General features: G+C 34.6%; 2 protein-coding genes across 2 annotated transcripts; one reads left to right on the top strand and one right to left on the bottom strand.

Moving 5' to 3' along the window:
• Positions 1–8,116: 8,116 nt before the first annotated feature.
• Positions 8,117–11,695, bottom strand: LOC107830115 (G-type lectin S-receptor-like serine/threonine-protein kinase At1g11300). The gene is made up of 7 exons (XM_016657597.2): positions 10,007–11,695; positions 9,804–9,911; positions 9,521–9,717; positions 9,238–9,448; positions 8,909–9,152; positions 8,675–8,825; positions 8,117–8,570 (listed from the first exon to the last, which is right to left on the bottom strand). The coding sequence occupies exons 1-7, from the start codon at positions 11,280–11,282 to the stop codon at positions 8,271–8,273; spliced, it is 2,487 nt and encodes an 828-aa protein (XP_016513083.1). The 5' UTR covers positions 11,283–11,695; the 3' UTR covers positions 8,117–8,270.
• A 4,436-nt stretch (positions 11,696–16,131) lies between these two features.
• LOC107830118 (calcium-binding protein KRP1-like) lies at positions 16,132–16,870 on the top strand. Its single transcript, XM_016657600.2, has one exon. The coding sequence runs from the start codon at positions 16,378–16,380 to the stop codon at positions 16,720–16,722; it is 345 nt and encodes a 114-aa protein (XP_016513086.1). The 5' UTR covers positions 16,132–16,377; the 3' UTR covers positions 16,723–16,870.
• The last annotated feature ends 1,189 nt before the right edge of the window (positions 16,871–18,059 follow it).

The following is an 18,059-nucleotide window of genomic DNA, read 5'->3' on the forward strand; positions in this document are numbered from 1 at the left end:
TGAGATTATTATTTATACATGCATGTACCAATAAGAATTGTGGGAAGATTGTTGAGCTGAAATAAGTAAGGATTGGGTTGTGGAGTGAAGAAAATCTTGTTGTTAAATTTGGATACCTAGTGTCTGATAAAATGCTCAAATGAGTTGAGATCATGAATATCTTTCTAATAATGATTCAATTTTTGTTATGTCTCAAAATAGATTGGGATTGCTAGAATTTCCGGAACGTTGTAGTAATTTAAGGAAAGCTCAAAGCAAGGTATGTTGGCTAAACTTTCTCTCTTAGAATAGATATCCCTATAAACTTGTTTATTCCGAATGAGCCTTATGTCGAAAGATAGATGTTGAAAGTATGGTTTGCATATTAAAATGTTGTGGCTTTGAGTCGTGTTTTAGATGAGAACTAGTATACTAATTGTGTGAGAAAATCTCAATATTCTTAAGACTCGAAATTGCTCATATGTGTACCTAAAGTCTGGATTAAAAATGTATTATTGTTGATAACGTATAAAGGTGGTTGAAAATAAAATAAGTGAATTGGGATATAAAGTGTGGCCAATATGTAAAAGTGAAAGTTATACTTGTGGCCAATGGTGCCAATGAAATGAAATGATGTGAGAAAGGTTATGAAATGAGTCTCGACTCAAATGTTTTAAAACGACTTCGAAAATAGAATTGCCTAAAAGCTTCCGTGCTCAAGTCATATCATAAGTGGTTGTTTTAACAAATACTATGCTTTGTGAGTATTTTCAATGTGTTTTGCATTCTTACATATTCGTGAGTGAAAATTGTGTATTATCCTTTTTGGGGAAAAGTATTTCAAGAATAAATGGTGTGTTACTTGTTAATGATTTTAACTTGCGCATCAATTGCTAATTATATTACTCCATTTCTCGGAAAGAAATCTATTGTGCTTAAATTGTTCATTTCTAATGAACTTAAAGTTGTGATTTCCGGAATATTATATATATGTTGATATTTATGATGATGATATATGAGAGGGAAGAAATGAAAGTGTGGAATATCAAATATGGCCACCGTGCCTTGAATAAAGAATCTTGTGAATGGCCAAAAGAGCCAAGGAAATATTGTCATTGTGAATGGCTAAAAATACTAGTGGAGATTTATACAATGTGAAAGATGATGAGGTAAATATATTTGCACCTATGTTATTTTTGTGAATTATTCTCCTTATTTAAGATGAGATTGATGTGATAAAATTATTCCTCTTAATTGAAATTGAGATTTTGGTTGACGTCTTCAAATAAGACAGCCTAGCCGATCGGGTCGTGATCGGACTCCGTGCTAAACTTACGGTGGTATTGGTAATGATAGTAATTGTGGTTGATGTCTCTAATGAGATGGCCTAGCCGGTCGGGTCGTGATTGGACTCCGTACTAAATTTACGGTGATATTGATATTGATAGTAATTGTGGTTGATTCTCTAATGAGATAGCCTAGCCGATCGGGTCGTGATCGGACTCCGTACTAAATTTACGGTGGTACTGATATTGATAGTAATTGTGGTTAATTCTCTAATGAGATAACCTAACCGATCGGGTCGTGATCGGACTCCGTACTAAATTTACGGTGGTATTGGTATTGATAGTAATTGTGGTTGATTCTCTAATGAGATAGCCTAGCCGATCGAGTCGTGATCGGACTCCGTGCTAAAAGTACGGTGGTATTGGTATTGTGAATACTAGTATTGTGAACATTGGTATTGTGAACATTGGTATTTTGAACAATAGTATATCGGTGCTAATGATCTCCCAACCAAAAATTGTATATGAAGTTCGTATTTTAAAAATTATTATATTTTAACTAGACATTTGGATATTGTGGATTTTGACTTGCTGTTACTATGCGTTGCCTTTTCTTATATGGGCATTCTATTTTGAAAGAGAATTTTTAGGTATACATACTAGTGTTATTCGAAAGTACTAACGTCCCTTTTGCCGGGGGCGCTGCATCTTTAATGGATGCAGGTGGTTGTACAGCAGGTGTCATTGATCAGTGATGGCAATACACTCTTTTCAGCTGATTTGGTGAGCCCCACTTCATTTCGGGGTCATGTATTTGTTTCTCATGTACTGTGTTTTGAGGTATAACCGGGGCCTTGTTGCTGGCATTTTCATATTACTCTTCTATTGTACTTAGAGGCTCCGTAAACAGGTTGTGGGTTGTGGTTGATGTTGGGAACTGAACTAGATATGTTGGTTTTTGGAAATCATATTTTTCATTAATTCTATAAACTCGTAATATTTTGGAAATTATGAAGGAAGCTGCTAATGGGAATGAAAAAGGAAGTTGTTAATGAAATCTTTTCAGTGTTTGATTAATGGAGTACATCTCCTATTATTTCTTGAATGAGTTTGGGTAGAATGAAATCTAACAGGCTTGCTCAGCCGGGTTTATTCGGTTGAGCGCCGGTCGCGCTCCCCGAGTTTGGGGCGTGACAAAACCAAGTCTGATTAACCTCAAATTTTGTGCACAAGTCATAAATGACATAAAGAAGCTATGAAAATTTTCAAAACTGGATTCCGACCCCGATATCAAAAAGTCAACTCCCCGGTCAAATTTCCAAACTTAAATTCCTATTTTAGCCATTTTAAGCCTAATTTAACTACGGACTTTCAAATAAAATTCTGATCACGCTTCTAACTCCAAAATCACCATACAAAGCTGTTTGAGTCATCAAAATGCTATTCCAGAGTCGTTTACACATAGGTCGACATCCAGGCAACCTTTTTAACTTAATTTTTAAACTTTAGAACTAAGTTTTCTAATTCATTCTAAAAACCTCATCGGACCCGAACTAATTACCCTGGCAAGTCATATAACAGTTACAAAGTACAGAATGAGCAGTAAATAGGGAAACGAGGCTACAATTTTTAAAACGACTGACCGGGTCATTACATTGAAACTTTAGCAGCACACATGGTATCATCTAATTAATCTATTGAGAATTACTGGACGTTATACTACTGGAGGGGATCCTATCAGAGGATCCTATCCCGTGAATGTGCTAGCTTCCCCCCTCCATAACAGCGAATTATAGTGATAAGGATAAAACTTTGAAACCTTTTTTTTTTTGCTAATTTGTTACATAATTTTGCTTTTGTAGTGTTAGAACATATGATAATGTCATTTTTGTCTGTATTCTGTGAATATATTTCCCCAGGCGACGCTTCATTTTATCATATTCAGAGCTTTGGTATTGATGGGCCTCATATGGGCATTTGCTCGTATTATAGTATAAATATCATTCGCGCACTATTTGGTTGCCCCCATTTAATATGTATTCACTTTTTAAATTTCTTTTAACTTGTACTCACTTTTTAAACAATTTCAGGCCTTTTTTCTTTCTGTTCTTCTTCTTCTTCTTCTTCTTTTTCGGATGACAATGATTTTATATGGTGTTTCTTAACATATTTTAAGGTAGATTATGATAGATTACAATGATGAGTTATTGTGGCGTTTTATTTTTTTTACTATTGCTTAGGATTTCTTTTTCTTCTTTTTTTAATTATAAAATGAGTTTGTTAGATTTATTATTGTTTTGACAAATTGATGATTGGGGTTTGTTCTTGATAAAACTTTGAGGTTATGTTTCAAATTTGAGCTCATTTGGAGTAGATTTAGGTATTAAATCGCATAGTGGATTGTTAAAATTCGAAGAACAAATTTCTGTTTCTGGGCAATTTGCACTTCAGACCTATTTGGCCTTAAGCACATGACAACGTTGGTTGCACTTCACACCTTTTTGCCTTAAGTGCATCTGAAGTTTAAATTTTTACTTCAGATTTAATGGCCTTAAGTGGTAGGAAACGTTTGTTGCACTTCAGACCTTTTAGCCCTAAGTGCATCTGAAGTATAATTTTTCACTTCAGACTTATTGACGTTAAGTGCATAAAACCATTGGTTACACTTCAAACCTATTTGGCCTTAAGTGCATCTGAAGTGCAATTTTTCACTCAAGACTTATTGGTCTTTAAGTGTAGGAAAATATTTGTTGCACTTCAGACCTTTTGGCCTTAAGTGCATCTGAAGTGCAATTTTTTACTTCAGACTCATTGGCTGCACTTCAGACCTATTTGGCCTTAAGTGCATCTGAAGTGCAATTTTTTTACTTCAGACTAATCTTTTTTAAACTTCAGACCCTATAAGTCTAAAGTTGATCATAAAGTGGGTAGGCTTGCAAATATTTTTGTAAAGTGGGTATAGGTTCAACTGTGACCTCAAAATCGGGTATAGATACAAAATCTCCATATTATACTATCCATTCGATTGCAAAATTATCTATGGAGAAGGGTTAAAAATATCTCTAAATTATTAGAAAAGGTTTAAAAATAACCTTCATCCATCTATTGGGGAAAAAATATCCCTCCATCTACCTTTTTGGTTCACTAATGCCTTATGACCGTTAGGTCAATGCTGAATTAAAAATAATAATTATTTAAATTCCACGTGAAAACTTTTATTGGTCGAAATTAAAACATCTAACCTATTAGAAAGACCCACCCATATCTACCCGTTTTTCGGACTAACTCACCCCAAACACTAACCCGACCTGTATAAAAAGTTTAACTAAAAAAAAAAAGACGCCCCACTTCCATCTAACTCCGAGTTAGATGGTGTCATGACCCAATTTAGGATCATGACCGGCGCTTAGGAGCAAGTGCTCCCAAGTAAGCCTCATCGGTATTTTACAGAAAATTGGACTCCCCTGTTTTTCGACTTTTCAAAAACTTTCCTATCCCAAAATCAACAACCAAACATCCTAATATTAATTCAAACAACAATAACTTTATCAATTAACCAAAATAAGTTTCAACCATTAATAATCCACCCACTAACACCCAGAAATACTAATCTATCTCCAAATTAGATAAGAAAGTGCAATACCATCATAAGTCTATAATAACAAAAGAATACTCATGACACCCATAGAAATGACTATGGAGCGACTCAAAAGTTTTAAGAAAGATACTATAACAAATAAATAACAATCTTTGCCCACGCGAATAAATGCGGGGTTCATCAGGAATTGTCAACTCATGTACTCTAATTAACGGAGTCCTCGCATGTGTCTACTGTTGCCTTTATAAAAATAATAGTGGGGAGTGAGTCGCTAGCTCAGTGAGTAATAACACATAACCACAACCGTTTTTAATGGGGACAAGTAAGAAAATATGCTAGTATATTTAATAAAAAAAATCATAAGAATGCCCTTTCAGAATAATAAACAATAATCAGTCTCATCACGTGTTTCATGTAATATAATTCAATTGACAATTCGGCAATAAGCTCGATAAACACAGTGTAATATCAATATTCATGTTTGGGAGGTTTCAATGAACGGATCATGTAATCGGTATAACTGTGGATTTCTTTGCAAGAAGTCAAATATAACGGTTGTCCCTACTCGAGGAAAATCAGTAACGGTATGCTAGTACTACCTTCCCACTAGCGAGGGCTGTAACGGTAATCGGTAATTACAAGGTGCACCAAGTCTAACAAACCCGCCGTTAGCTACGGGATCCTTCGAAATCTACTCTCATTTATACTTGTCTCTGTAATCCATATATACTCATAGGAAAATATTTTAAAACAATATAGGGCATTTCGGTTCTTATCAAATCATGTAATTTTATTTCGATAACAATAAATTCAAGGAACAGTAAAACAAATCTAGTAACGATGAAAACATTTAGGTTAACCGGTAAACATCTCAAGTAAATTGTTCGGTACCATATCAAGTAAAGGACTTGTCCCACATGCAATTTCAAAGCATCGGTAATACATTTATTTTCAAAATCATATATAAAATATGCAGGTTATAAAAACATAAATTGTAGTAAGATTACTACTCATAGTACTCGTATCGAAATATCAAGCGTGCCGCCACGAACAACCCGTACAAATTGTTTAGATCAATCTATATTATTACAAACAAGAGTCTAAGTGTCAACTTCATGACTACCAACATAAACGGGTGCTATTCTATACAATTTCCCCTTAGTTCCATTTTGAATAACCTCAATTTAGGCTGCCATGTCCCTATCAAACTAATTCTCTGTAATTCCTTTGTATCACCAATTCAACAATTAATTAATTTTATCATAAAAACTCATATTTAATACTACTCCCCATAATTAAACACCAAACTAAATCCCAATATTATAATGGAAGAGTTAAACAATATAAAACTTTAAATTCTTCCAGAATACTCACGTTTCTAGTTTGGTAGTTTCTTGTTACATCTCTTTGATGCCAAATAGACTACTTTTTATTCAAGAAAAACAGCTGGTGCATCTTGTTCCTCTTCATGCCTCGCGTCTTCGTCTCTCCTGGCCCACAGTTTGGTTTTGACTCCAAGTTGCTGCTAAATTTTCTCGCTTTCAATTTACTTACCAATTAGAATTGTAAACGTTTTCCGAATTTTCTTTTATGTACTCCATTTGTTGGTAGGAAAGTCTTTCCTCTCCAAACCCTTATTAATTCTCAAGCCACACCATTCTGTTGGGCTTTGGCCTCACAAGTTGCTTTATTTCTTTTTTTTTTTTTAATTGTTAGCTAAATGATCAATTTGTCCTCTTTTAAATTATGGGGTATTACAGATGGAAGGATGACAGCAATAACCCTTACTATTTTCACCATACTTATCTTAGGTTTGTCCACCTTTATGCCACTAAAAGTTGAAAAAAATGATGTAATAGGAGTGACAATTTCCATCAGTTATGCTAGTGCGAACTTCCAACAACTATAAGCAGTAGCATTACATCTGTGTGAAATATCTTTACCTCAACATGTTGGTGAGTAAGCATTTTCCTAGGTCTTTGTAGCTTCTTGATGTTTATTAGCAGTAGCATTACATCATGGCTAACAGATCCTAACTAATAAACCCTATCAACCACATAAGCTGAAAATTTATTTTCACCAATTCAGTGCTAATTCTGTTTGTTGCATTGGCATTTATTCAACGACTTTCTCTGCTTCTTGTAGTTTCCCAGATTGGTCAAGAAAATCCACTAGTGAAGCATAATTTTGATCTCCTGGTTTCCTAATGTGCTTTTTTACGGCAGTTAACCCGGAGTTAGACGGAAGTGGGGCGTCTTTTTTAGTTGAACTTTTTATTCGGGTCGAGTTAGTATTTGGGGTGGGTTAGTCCGAAAAACGGGTAGATATGTGTGAGTCTTTCTAATAGGCTAGATATTTTAATTTCGATCAATAATAAGTTTTCACGTGAAATTTAAATAATTATTATTTTTAATTCAGCATTGACCTAACGGTCAAAGGGCATAAGTGAACCAAAAAGGCGTATGGTATTTTTAGCCCAAAAGGTGGGTAAAGGATATTTTCAAACTTTTCCGATAGCTTAGGGGCATTTTAAACCCTTTTCTGAATTATCCAATATGGCTAAGTTGGTTAAAATAATGAAAGCAGATTTATAATGGACTCTCGAATTGTCAAAATCAAAACCTTAATGAGGAGATTAAAATGCAGAGGTTTCAGATCCTGACCAGCCACGCTATATATATTTCAGTTGGATGCATATATGAGAAGCTGAACTATACGAACAAATGCCTTTTTTTCCGAGAACAAAGGTCAGTATTTTTCTCTTACTTTTAATGTGGCCACTTTTGAAGATTACAACAACAACGACAACAACCTAGTATGATTACACTAGTAGGGTCTGGGAGTGTACGCAACCTTACCCTACAGCAAAAAGACTGTTTCCGAATAGTAGTAAAGATTGATAATAATGTTTTAAGTGTTAGACTGGAACATTTGATATTAAAATTAAACGTTAAGATAGCTGTAATGGAAGTCATTTTCCCCATGAAAGAAAGGTAACTCCAAATTTAGTAGTAGATGAACTTCTCTAATTTCAGGAAACACATCTTTTTAGGCTACTGCTTAACAACTTTGAGTTTGAAGTCTTTGCTATCTTCTTGCTTGGATATGGATTCTACTATCAAACAATATAGCATTGCTTTCTCTCTGTGTGTTTGTGGAGGGTGCAGAACTAAAACAATTTATTAATCTCATGTTATTAGTGCTGAACTCATGATTAAACACCTACTACATAAGTGACTTGCACAGCTTACTCTTTTCTCTTGAATTCTTAATGTACTGAGATAATATTGAGTGGAATCATTACCAAATGAATCAGAGGCAGTAATAATTACAGGAAAGAATCAGATACATCCCTAATTACAGGGGGAGGAATAAAATACATGCCCAAATTAAAATGCTAAAATGTCTTATCGTCCTTCCATAATCGTAATGCTAACTGTGTTCACAGAGCCTTGAGTTTTAGAAGATTCCTTCTCGGAACAGCTCGGTCTTGTTGTAAATGCAGGTTGTTTAGGACTTGGCAAATCAGAAATTTCACTAGTGAGCATAGATAGAACCACCGAAACATTTGGTCTATCTTCTGCATATTCTTGAACACATAATAGCCCAACATGTGCACATCTCAGAATTTCCCTTTCAAACTGCATATCTATTATCTTGGGATCAACCAATTCGACAATGTTGTTTTCGTTCCAACACTTCCATGCCTGAAGAGCAAGCGCATTTGACAACACAATGGAAACTTGAATTATGAAAAGTTGTCATTTCATAAAAAGTAGTAGGAGCTTAATTAATTTTCATATGAACTTACATATGCTAGAAGGCTTAATGCACTGTCATCTTGGTGAAAGCTAGAGTTCCTCCTTCCACTAATAATTTCTAGTAACAAAACTCCGAAACTGTAAACATCTGATTTTTCTGAGAATCTTCCTTCCATTGCATATTCAGGTGCCATGTAACCACTGCATCATGTTATATTTTGAATGTTTACTTTGTGTATTCTTTGCAATCATGAAAAGATAAAGACAAAGATACACGAACTTACTAGGTACCAACAACTCTCTCTGTGTTGGCCTGATCTTGGCTACCTGGAAAAATCCTTGCCATGCCAAAATCTGAAATTTTCGGGTTCAGTTGTTCATCCAACAAAATGTTGCTTGCTTTCAAATCCCTGTGAATAATCCTTAGCCTTGAATCTCTGTGAAGGTAAAGAAGACCTCGACCAATTCCCTCAATGATGATCACACGTTTACTCCAATCTAGGAACTCTTTCTCTTCAGGGTTTGAACCTGTAAGTTTGAGAATATTTCAAACAATATCCTTTTTAGCTAGACACCGTGGTATATAAAAGAAAAGTAATGGTAATCAACTAACCGAAGAGATATGCATCTAAGCTTCTTTTTGGCATGTATTCATAAACCAGCATCTTCTCTCCTCTTTCTGTGCAGCAGCCAAGGAGCCTTACAAGATTACGATGTTGAAGTTTGGAAATCACCACAACCTCATTCATAAACTCCTCTAGCCCCTGACCTGAAGACTGTGAAAGCCTTTTCACAGCAATTTCTTGTCCCTCTGGCAATTTCCCCTGTAGTTATATCATTCCGTCAATGCCTATTCCGAAAAAGATAATAAATGACTCAATGACGGAGAACATTACCTTGTAAACTGGACCAAAACCTCCCTGCCCAAGCTTGCTAGACAAGTTAAAATTGTCAGTTGCACTTGCTAAGATGTCAAAGTTGTATACGAATAGCTCTTCAAATTTTGCTTGGTTGATGTCATCTGTAACCATGCTTTCCTTGTAGAAGTTTGGCATTGATTCTCTTAATAAGAGCTCACTCTTTTTCTTCCTTCCTGATTCAAAAGCACATTAGAGATAAACTGATAGTGAATGATTAAAGCTACTGTAGATTTGCTAATGTTACAGATTAGATTGTTACCTCTGTGCTTAGCCAAATATTTACATGAAAAGTATCCAAAAATGGCAAGAACTATTGAGCCTACTGGTACTATGATCCCAATGGCTACTTTAATATCTCTCTTTTGATCTGCATTCCAAAAACAGTTTCCATTATACATATGTTTTTGGCAATTGCAGAGTTTTATACTAGCATATATTATAGTTCTGAAAAGGAGGTATTACCAAGCTCAGTGTATGCAAGGCGAAGGAATAAATCTGCCCCGCCTGTGGAGAATTTCTGGATATCAAGTAAGATTCCTTCCCAATGCATGCATCCTATGCCTATGTAGTATGAATAAGCTATGCAGGAAGAATTCCTCAAGCAACCCTTATGACAATCTTCATCGGCAAAAGGCACCCAAATAGCCAAATCTGGCACTTTCATTGACTGTAGCTTCAGGAACCAATCTTGCTTACCCTGCTCAAGGTTAGAGTTGTTTCTTTCATTCTCTAATGCAGTCTTTCTGATGCATCCGTTGGTCCAGTTTCCTTTCCTCCATTCCTCTTCACTTTTCGGCTTAAATCCCTCTAAACAAGAGCAGATTGGTGAGCTTCTAGGATCACAACTTCCAAAAGGCCCACATTTTCCATAAAAATCGCACTCGCTTACCTGACCTTCCCATGTCACTTCCCAATCATTCTTCCTAGGATCCAAATATTTCTGATGCAAAAACCCTGTTGAGTTCAAGGTGAAATAGGTAATCTCAGCCTGATTTGCGTATAAAAAGGAGAGGTATGCGGTTCCCTTGTTGTCATTTACTAGATCAAATCCATTGAGGTAGAAAGTAGTCATGTCTGGTATTCCAATGAAAATCTGTTTATTCCATGGACCGCTACGCCAATGAGGGAGTCTCCCATTTTTCCATATGTAAATCTGGGGAACCGTTTCAGGTTGAATACCAGCTGAGAAACTCCCAGCAGATGGATCCAAAGGACTTTTCCATGATTTCAGCAGATTCGTCGTGTTAGTACTCTTATCGACCCCAATTTTCATGTACTGCAAGAAGGAATCTGAAGGATCCCGGAAACTTTCCCATAGAACTCTGCCAGTGGAATTGTCCTTCAAAACTAAGTTCCCAGTATCCAAGAGCTGGGCAGTAGAATTTCGCACAGCTGTTGAAATATTAGATGACCATACTCTCTTCTTCTGTGCATTCAAGATTACAAGATTGCCATCTTCTGATACTGTCACTCTTCCACTAGAATCCTGTAAAGGCTTGTCTCTGTTGGCTACCCATACCACAGTTGGTGATTGGATATTGAACATAATACCAACATAACGATTCGTCGAATTTTCAGGACTAAAGAACCCGAATATGAATTTTTTGTCATTTGAGACTAAAGTTTCTGAATCTAGCAGGGCTTTGTTGGTGCTAATGGTGTCTGAAGCATTTGCTATGTAAAAAACCAGAACAAGAGCAGCTCGAAATAGAAGTATCTTTCTAGTGCTTAATTTCATTGCTTATGATGTTTTGTTCTGCCAATTGCATGAGAATTACTTAATTGAATATAAGCTGAAATGGAGGTTCCTATAGTTGCTGTGATTTCTTGATATTTTCTCACACTTCTTCTCTACAGTATGTTTGACTGTATAAATTTCGTCTTTATCAGCTGTTGATCTGGATCAGATGCATCTGTTGAGCCGCCAAGTTGGATTTCTACACATTGATTATTTAGTAATTGACAATTAGCTCAGGAAGGCTTACCAAACAAAATCAACGGTATGGAAACTCCCGTGCTAATATATAAATGTCAACAAGTATAGTCTCTCAATGTGAATCCAATTCACAAAAGAAGTAGAAAGAGCATATTTGATTGAGCTATCCTAAACTAGAATAAGATTGTCAACATAATCTCGGCACCACAACATAACATGGGTAGGAAACTTCCCATGTGTCAACTTCATCAACAATTTAACAGCCTTTTCAATAGGACTTCTGTCTATGTGTCAACTTCATTAATAATACTATAAAGAGTTGTACATTGTACCAATAGTGTTTTTATTAATTAGCGTGTATCGGATCGGTGTAGTTATTGTTATTTTGAAATTGCATGTCTGAATAAAAAAGGCAAAAGAAGAAAAGGAAAGAGAATATATTTCTCCTCATGTTTTACCAATCATCACATATCATTCAAGAGAAATTAAAGCCGACTTGGAATTTGCTACTCCAGTGTCCCGATCATCACCTTCATTAATGGTCCACAGATTACGTCATTATTCCTCATTGATAGAGAGGAATATTGGCTTATTTCTACTCAATGTAGATCACTCACTACTCTAAGTCATAGCTTTAAAAGATTTTTGTTTTTGTTTTTTTGGGATGGCATTCCCTAGCGCTACATCTTCGGCTTGTAAAGCCTTTTAATGAAGAAAAAGAGATGGGGAAAATATTCAGAAGAAGAAAGAAATGGAAATAGCATCTACTTTCTATGTGTGAACTCTGTGAAATATAGTCTCTTTCACTCCTCCTCCATCTTTGTTAACTGTTTCTAAGTTCAAGACCTACTAGGAACCAAGTCACAGGACTGGTTCCAGAAAATATGTACTACAATATTTATTTTCTATCCATAATATATCCTCTTTAGCAACCCAAAAAAATGAAAATCCTTGCGAAATATAGCAATTAGAGGCTCCCGGCCCTTTATGTAGAAACGGATACTTGCTACCTCATGCCAACAAGGCAACAACTATCTAGTGTTTTTTTCATCTCTAATGATCTGCAAGATTTCATCCACTTCATTGACGGTCATACCCTTGGTGCAACTAACTCCCTTTATGTAGAAAGCCTTGTATCTTATTTTATACTTCTCTAACGAATAATGGGATGGTAAGTTCACATACAATGTTAGACGTCTATATATCTTGTGTGCCTCCATTCTACGGAAGTGTAAAATTCATGTTGCTGCTCGTAACCCAATACATTGTGCTAGTTGGGAAAAGAATAATTTTGAAAGAATCAATGAGCAATAACGCAACTGGACTAAAAAGACAGTGTTCCCAGTACATGTTAATAGTAGTAATCAGGTCATTATTCGAACTTTAGATGCAACTTCAGGAGGAAAAAAAAAATAGCAACTTCACAAATTTGAATTCAAAAACCTGCTAACTAGAGAAGAATATCAAAAACAATTTTAAAAAAATAAAAGGAAAATATATTATGTCCTCAATTAATTGCGACTCACTTAGCTGGCAATTAAGATATCATTGATTTGGGATTTCGCTGGCAATAATGGGTTGGTTTATAGGTATAGTAAACTTTCTTGAATATAACAGATTAAAAGAAAAGAGAAAAAAGACAGGAGAAGTCAGCTTAATATAAAATTGTATATGCTGTTCTATCATAAGCAATCTCAATATTATATAGCCATTAGCTAACTTCACATTAAAGAGAAGTTGTAAATTTATATTTGGAACAACAACATAATACGAATTGAATATCCAATATCGCCCGTCAATCATATAGGTGAATTAGGCATTTTCGCTAGATTGAACTGAGAAAAAGTACTCCTTCCTTCCAAAAGGAATAACAGTACTCTATGTGAGAACGTTGAACAGTTTTTAGATTTTAAATATTGTTAACGATAAATAATTTTGATCGACAACAATTTTACGTAATATATTTCAATATTTAAATTTCTAAAAATAAATCTCAAAGTTATACACGGAATTCAAAATAAAAATTAGTACGTCAATCAATTCGTCATTCTTGCTGGAATGGAAGAATTATTGGGCTAAAAGAAAGTTTGAAAAAATATTTGTGAGAAAATGACTAAAATGGTCCCTTATGCTTATGGTACGTCTAAAGTAATTTCTGTTACACTTTTTTTCATGGTGTCTAATACTCTCTCTGGTTCATAATAATTAATTTTTTGACCTTTTTATTTTAATCTAAAATAAGTGACTTTTTACATAATCAAGAAGTAATTAACTTTGTTTTTTCAGACTTTGCCCTTTGTTTACAACTCCCAATGTTGTTGAGAAAAAAAAAAGTTAACAATGTGCTAATTTTAAGTAAGGGTAATTTAGTCAAAATATCTTCTTTTTTCTAGGAGTTGGTATTTTTTTAAGCGTGCTCCAAGGGCCAAAAAATTAATTATTATGGACCGGAGAGAGTACAATACTCTAAGTTGTGGTTTCTGAAGGTAGTTTTTTATGTTGGGGTTTTTGGAATTTGATGAGACATTCATGGTGTTTTTGTTGAATATATTTTTTCAAAGTTTCCGCTAAATTTAATAGCAAAAATTTATTAAATATTTGATAGTATGGGTATTCATGGTTCGATTTGAATCGATTTTTTCCTAAAAACAAACCAAATCAAGTAAGTCCATTTTTTAAAATATTGAAATCAAACCAAACCAATTAAGCCAGTTTTTTATTGATTCAATGTATGTAGGTTTTTGTCGGTTTTTCGATTTTTTATTGATTTTTTCTTAAAGATGAGACATAACTATCAAATACATATTTCGGCGACTACATTTTATATGTACCACTATTAAACCAATTGCTCTTTGAGAGATCTATCAATTACGAAGATATATTGATGGTAATTGAATCAAATAGTGATGAATAATTTGAAGACTCAATTAAAAATAAATTATTTTTAACATAAAATAGATTCTAGTACGTAGCAAAAGAAAACTATAACTAGAATGAAAATGCAAAAAACTAGATTAATCTGAAGCAGCAACTCTTCCAACACTTTCAGACTAAGGATCTGGGTCAATTAAAGTATTTTCTAGGTATTGAGGTCACTCAGTCTAGCTCAGGTATTGTTATTTCACAACGGAAGTATGTCTTAAACATTTTTGAGGAGACACGAATGATGGGCTGCAGACAAGGAGTGTTCAAAACCGAACCGAAATCGAAAACCGAACCGAAACCGAAGCTTAATGGCTTATTGGTATCGGGTTAACGGTTTAACGGACGGAGAACAGATTGAAATTTTTTTATTAACGACTTATCGGTTTGGGGGCGGATTATTCAATTTTCTTAACGGATAATCCGTTAACCCGTTAAGAATATATATATATATATATATATATATATATATATATATATATATATATATATATATATATATATATATATATATATATATATATATATTATATTATATTATACTGTATCGTATTATTATATATTTTTTTCCAGAAAGATTACCATCTTCCAGAATCATTCATATTTTGTTACAAAACTTTAACTTTAAACAGTTTACTATATAGCCAAAGTAAAGCCAGGAGACGCTATAATTTCTAACTAGTTTCATGTCAACGTTTCTTAGCAAAATTCGAAAGAATAGCATAAGAAAGGACACAAGCCAGTTACAACGAAATTTATAGAGCAATAATAGCTTCAACCATAACCAGCAGTGACAGCTTTCAGGTTAATACTGCTAATATCAACCATTGCCATAAGCTAAGCATCATAGTTGAAAACACAATTCATCTGTTACAAAAAAGGCATTTATAATGTTTGTCATCATTATAAGGTACTGAAGAATGTCATCATTTCAATCAACCGAAACTAAACCGATAACCGCCCGATAATAGCTAAACCGATACCAATCCGCCCGATATCTTATTGGGTGGCTAGCGGATTAATACATTTAAAAACCGATAACCGATAAGCCAAACCGTTAAGAGTAAATAACCGCCCGATCCGCACGTTAAGCAGCCCTAGCTATCTATAGTCAGTTTGGTTCGTTTTTTTGGTTATTTCTTTTATTAAAATTAAAAACAAACCAAATTTGTTCGTTTTTAAAATTCAAAACCAAAACCAAACCAAACCAAAAATGTATCGATTTTTTTTGGTCGGTTTGGTTCGATTTTTCGGATTTTTATGAGCACCCCTATTTGACAGGGATCAAAAGTGTTATTTTTAACAAACTTAAAGGACCAAAATTACTCAAAGAGTATATTTGATTAAGGGACTATATCTTAGACCTACTCAAACATAAGGGAATTTGTTTGTCAAATTCTCGTACAATCATTGTGGTTATCACACTGTCGCAATATAAATACAAGAAAATTTGAAAAGAAAAACTCCAAAAGAATAAGAATTTGGTGTGATTGAGACAAAAAATAATGTAGAAGTGGTAGCATACCAAATGGAGTAAATAAGGTACGTACATGCATGTTGTCTGTTGCGGCAGTCATAGGAAATTGCCCTTCAAATCCAAAAATGTTTCTTTCTGCAAAAATAAAAGACGCTCCATCACATATGAACAGAGAGTATTAATTTCCATGCAACTTCCACGAAACTAGTCCAGTCTCCCCCACCATGCATGAAAACTCCCCCACCGATGCTTTTTGCCACCATCCCTTTTTATCCTCTTTCTGTACCTTCGTTTGCATCTCGAAAATTTCCTCTTCAACTTCCTCTTCTTCATATCCATTATTATTATTATTATTCCAGGTCATCACCACCTTTTACATATACACTATATATATGCATATTGAGTCCTTAGATCCTCTCATTAACAAAACATCTGAATCTGCTGATTAATTATAAGCCTATATATATATATCGTACTAGTCGAAGCTTCAACTGATTAATGGCTGCATTGGGACGTGACGTAGTGTTCGAGGATTTCTTCCCGTCAATGGTGGAGAAGCTCGGGTCAGAAGGGTTCTTGAAGGAGCTTCGAAACGGGTTTCGGGTGCTGATGGATGGGGAGAGGGAAGTAATCACGTTCGAGAGCTTGAAGAAGAATTCAGCATTGCTAGGGTTGCAGGAAATGAGTGATGATGAGCTGATGTGCATGTTAAGGGAAGGGGATTTGGATGGAGATGGTTGCTTGAATGAGAGGGAGTTTTGTGTGCTCATGGTTCGCTTGAGCCCTGATTTGATGGACAAATCAAGATTGTGGTTTGCTGAGACTGTTGCCAATGTCTTTTAAATTTGGACTAGGATTATTAATTAGTCTATGCTAGGCTCTATTAGTACCATGTTCTTATTTTCTTTCCCTATGTATCTGTCTAGCTTATTGTAGTTCATAGCTATGGTTCTTTTCGTTTTTGCCATCATTAATTAATGTGGTTTCTTCAGAACTCATGGTTTGTTGGTTAATTGTTACTCCCTCTTTTCCAATATTTTATGTGCCTATGTTTAACTTACTTTAAGAAACAATAATATTTTTGGTACATATAAAAACTATATGTATACAAAATATCAACTACTATCAACAATTAAACGAGATGTTGTGAGAGTTTCACGTATCCTTCATCATCTTTTTACACATAGAAAGGTTATCAACTGATGGATATGGAAAAACTATTTATTCGCCGTTCAGCATGTCCTAAAATTTTGGGTAACATTAAACGTTAAGGTAGTACTTCTGGTATATATGCTTCGATAAAGATTGTCGAAACCCGAATTTACGTGTTGACAATCCACTTATTATTAAAAAGAAGATTTTTTCCTTTTCTTCTGAGGGAGCGGAGGAAGACTACAATAGGGGAACAGAAAGGAAAATCCAAAATCAAACCTTATCTTATACAAGGAAAAAGGTAAACTTGCAGCCCACCATCTTTTTGTTTTGTTTTGTTTTTTTTGTTTTTTTATTTTGCAGCCCACAATCTTTCTTTTTTTAAAAAAAAATATTTTACATAGGGAAGAGAAAGGGTGCATCCAGGATGTGACATAGTAGTCAATGAAATAAGTTGGAAACATGAGCTCATAGGTTCATATTCCAGTAGAGTCAAAAATACTAGATGATATCTTCTCATCTGTCCAACCATTGGTAGACATAGTTACTTGGTGTCTATTGCTGGTGGGAGGTAGCGGGTATTCCATGAAATAGTCGAGGTGCGCACAAACTGGCTCGAACACTATGATTATAAACATAAAAAGAGAAGGGTACTATTGCGCTAGTGATGGGGTTTTAATCCTCCATTGTAGACGGCAGAAAGCTCACTAAGTGAGCTATCCCTCGACCCTCAGCTTACTAATGATTGGGATTGGAAACTATTTTTTTTTTATTTTTTTCAAAAATTACAGAAAGGTGACATTGTGACGTTACGTTATAAGACTTCGTGATTACTTGATTGTAAACTGAAAAACCAATTATTGATGTGAATACTCTGAGTTATTTACTGGGGAACTTGATAAATGGACTCCAAATTTAATATCATTACCATAAAATTGTAATGGAACTTCTAGCTATTTGAATGCTACTAACTAGTCTAATTAATGTGTGTTATTATTTAATTGTTTTAGTGAAGAGTTTCCTTTGTG

The sequence above is a fragment of the Nicotiana tabacum genome, chromosome 17, assembly GCF_000715075.1.
Source record: "Nicotiana tabacum cultivar K326 chromosome 17, ASM71507v2, whole genome shotgun sequence".
NCBI classification, from domain to species: Eukaryota; Viridiplantae; Streptophyta; class Magnoliopsida; order Solanales; family Solanaceae; genus Nicotiana; species Nicotiana tabacum.

Bases quoted from the DNA above. Each gene is read 5' to 3' on its own strand.
- LOC107830115 (XM_016657597.2), bottom strand. From the start codon at position 11,282: ATGAAATTAAGCACTAGAAAGATACTTCTATTTCGAGCTGCTCTTGTT. The intron at 9,718-9,803 runs GTAACAATCTAA...CTTTTGAATCAG, and splicing joins ATATTTGGCTAAGCACAGAG to GAAGGAAGAAAAAGAGTGAG. The intron at 9,449-9,520 runs GTAATGTTCTCC...ATATAACTACAG, and splicing joins GTTTTGGTCCAGTTTACAAG to GGGAAATTGCCAGAGGGACA.
- LOC107830118 (XM_016657600.2), top strand. From the start codon at position 16,378: ATGGCTGCATTGGGACGTGACGTAGTGTTCGAGGATTTCTTCCCGTCA.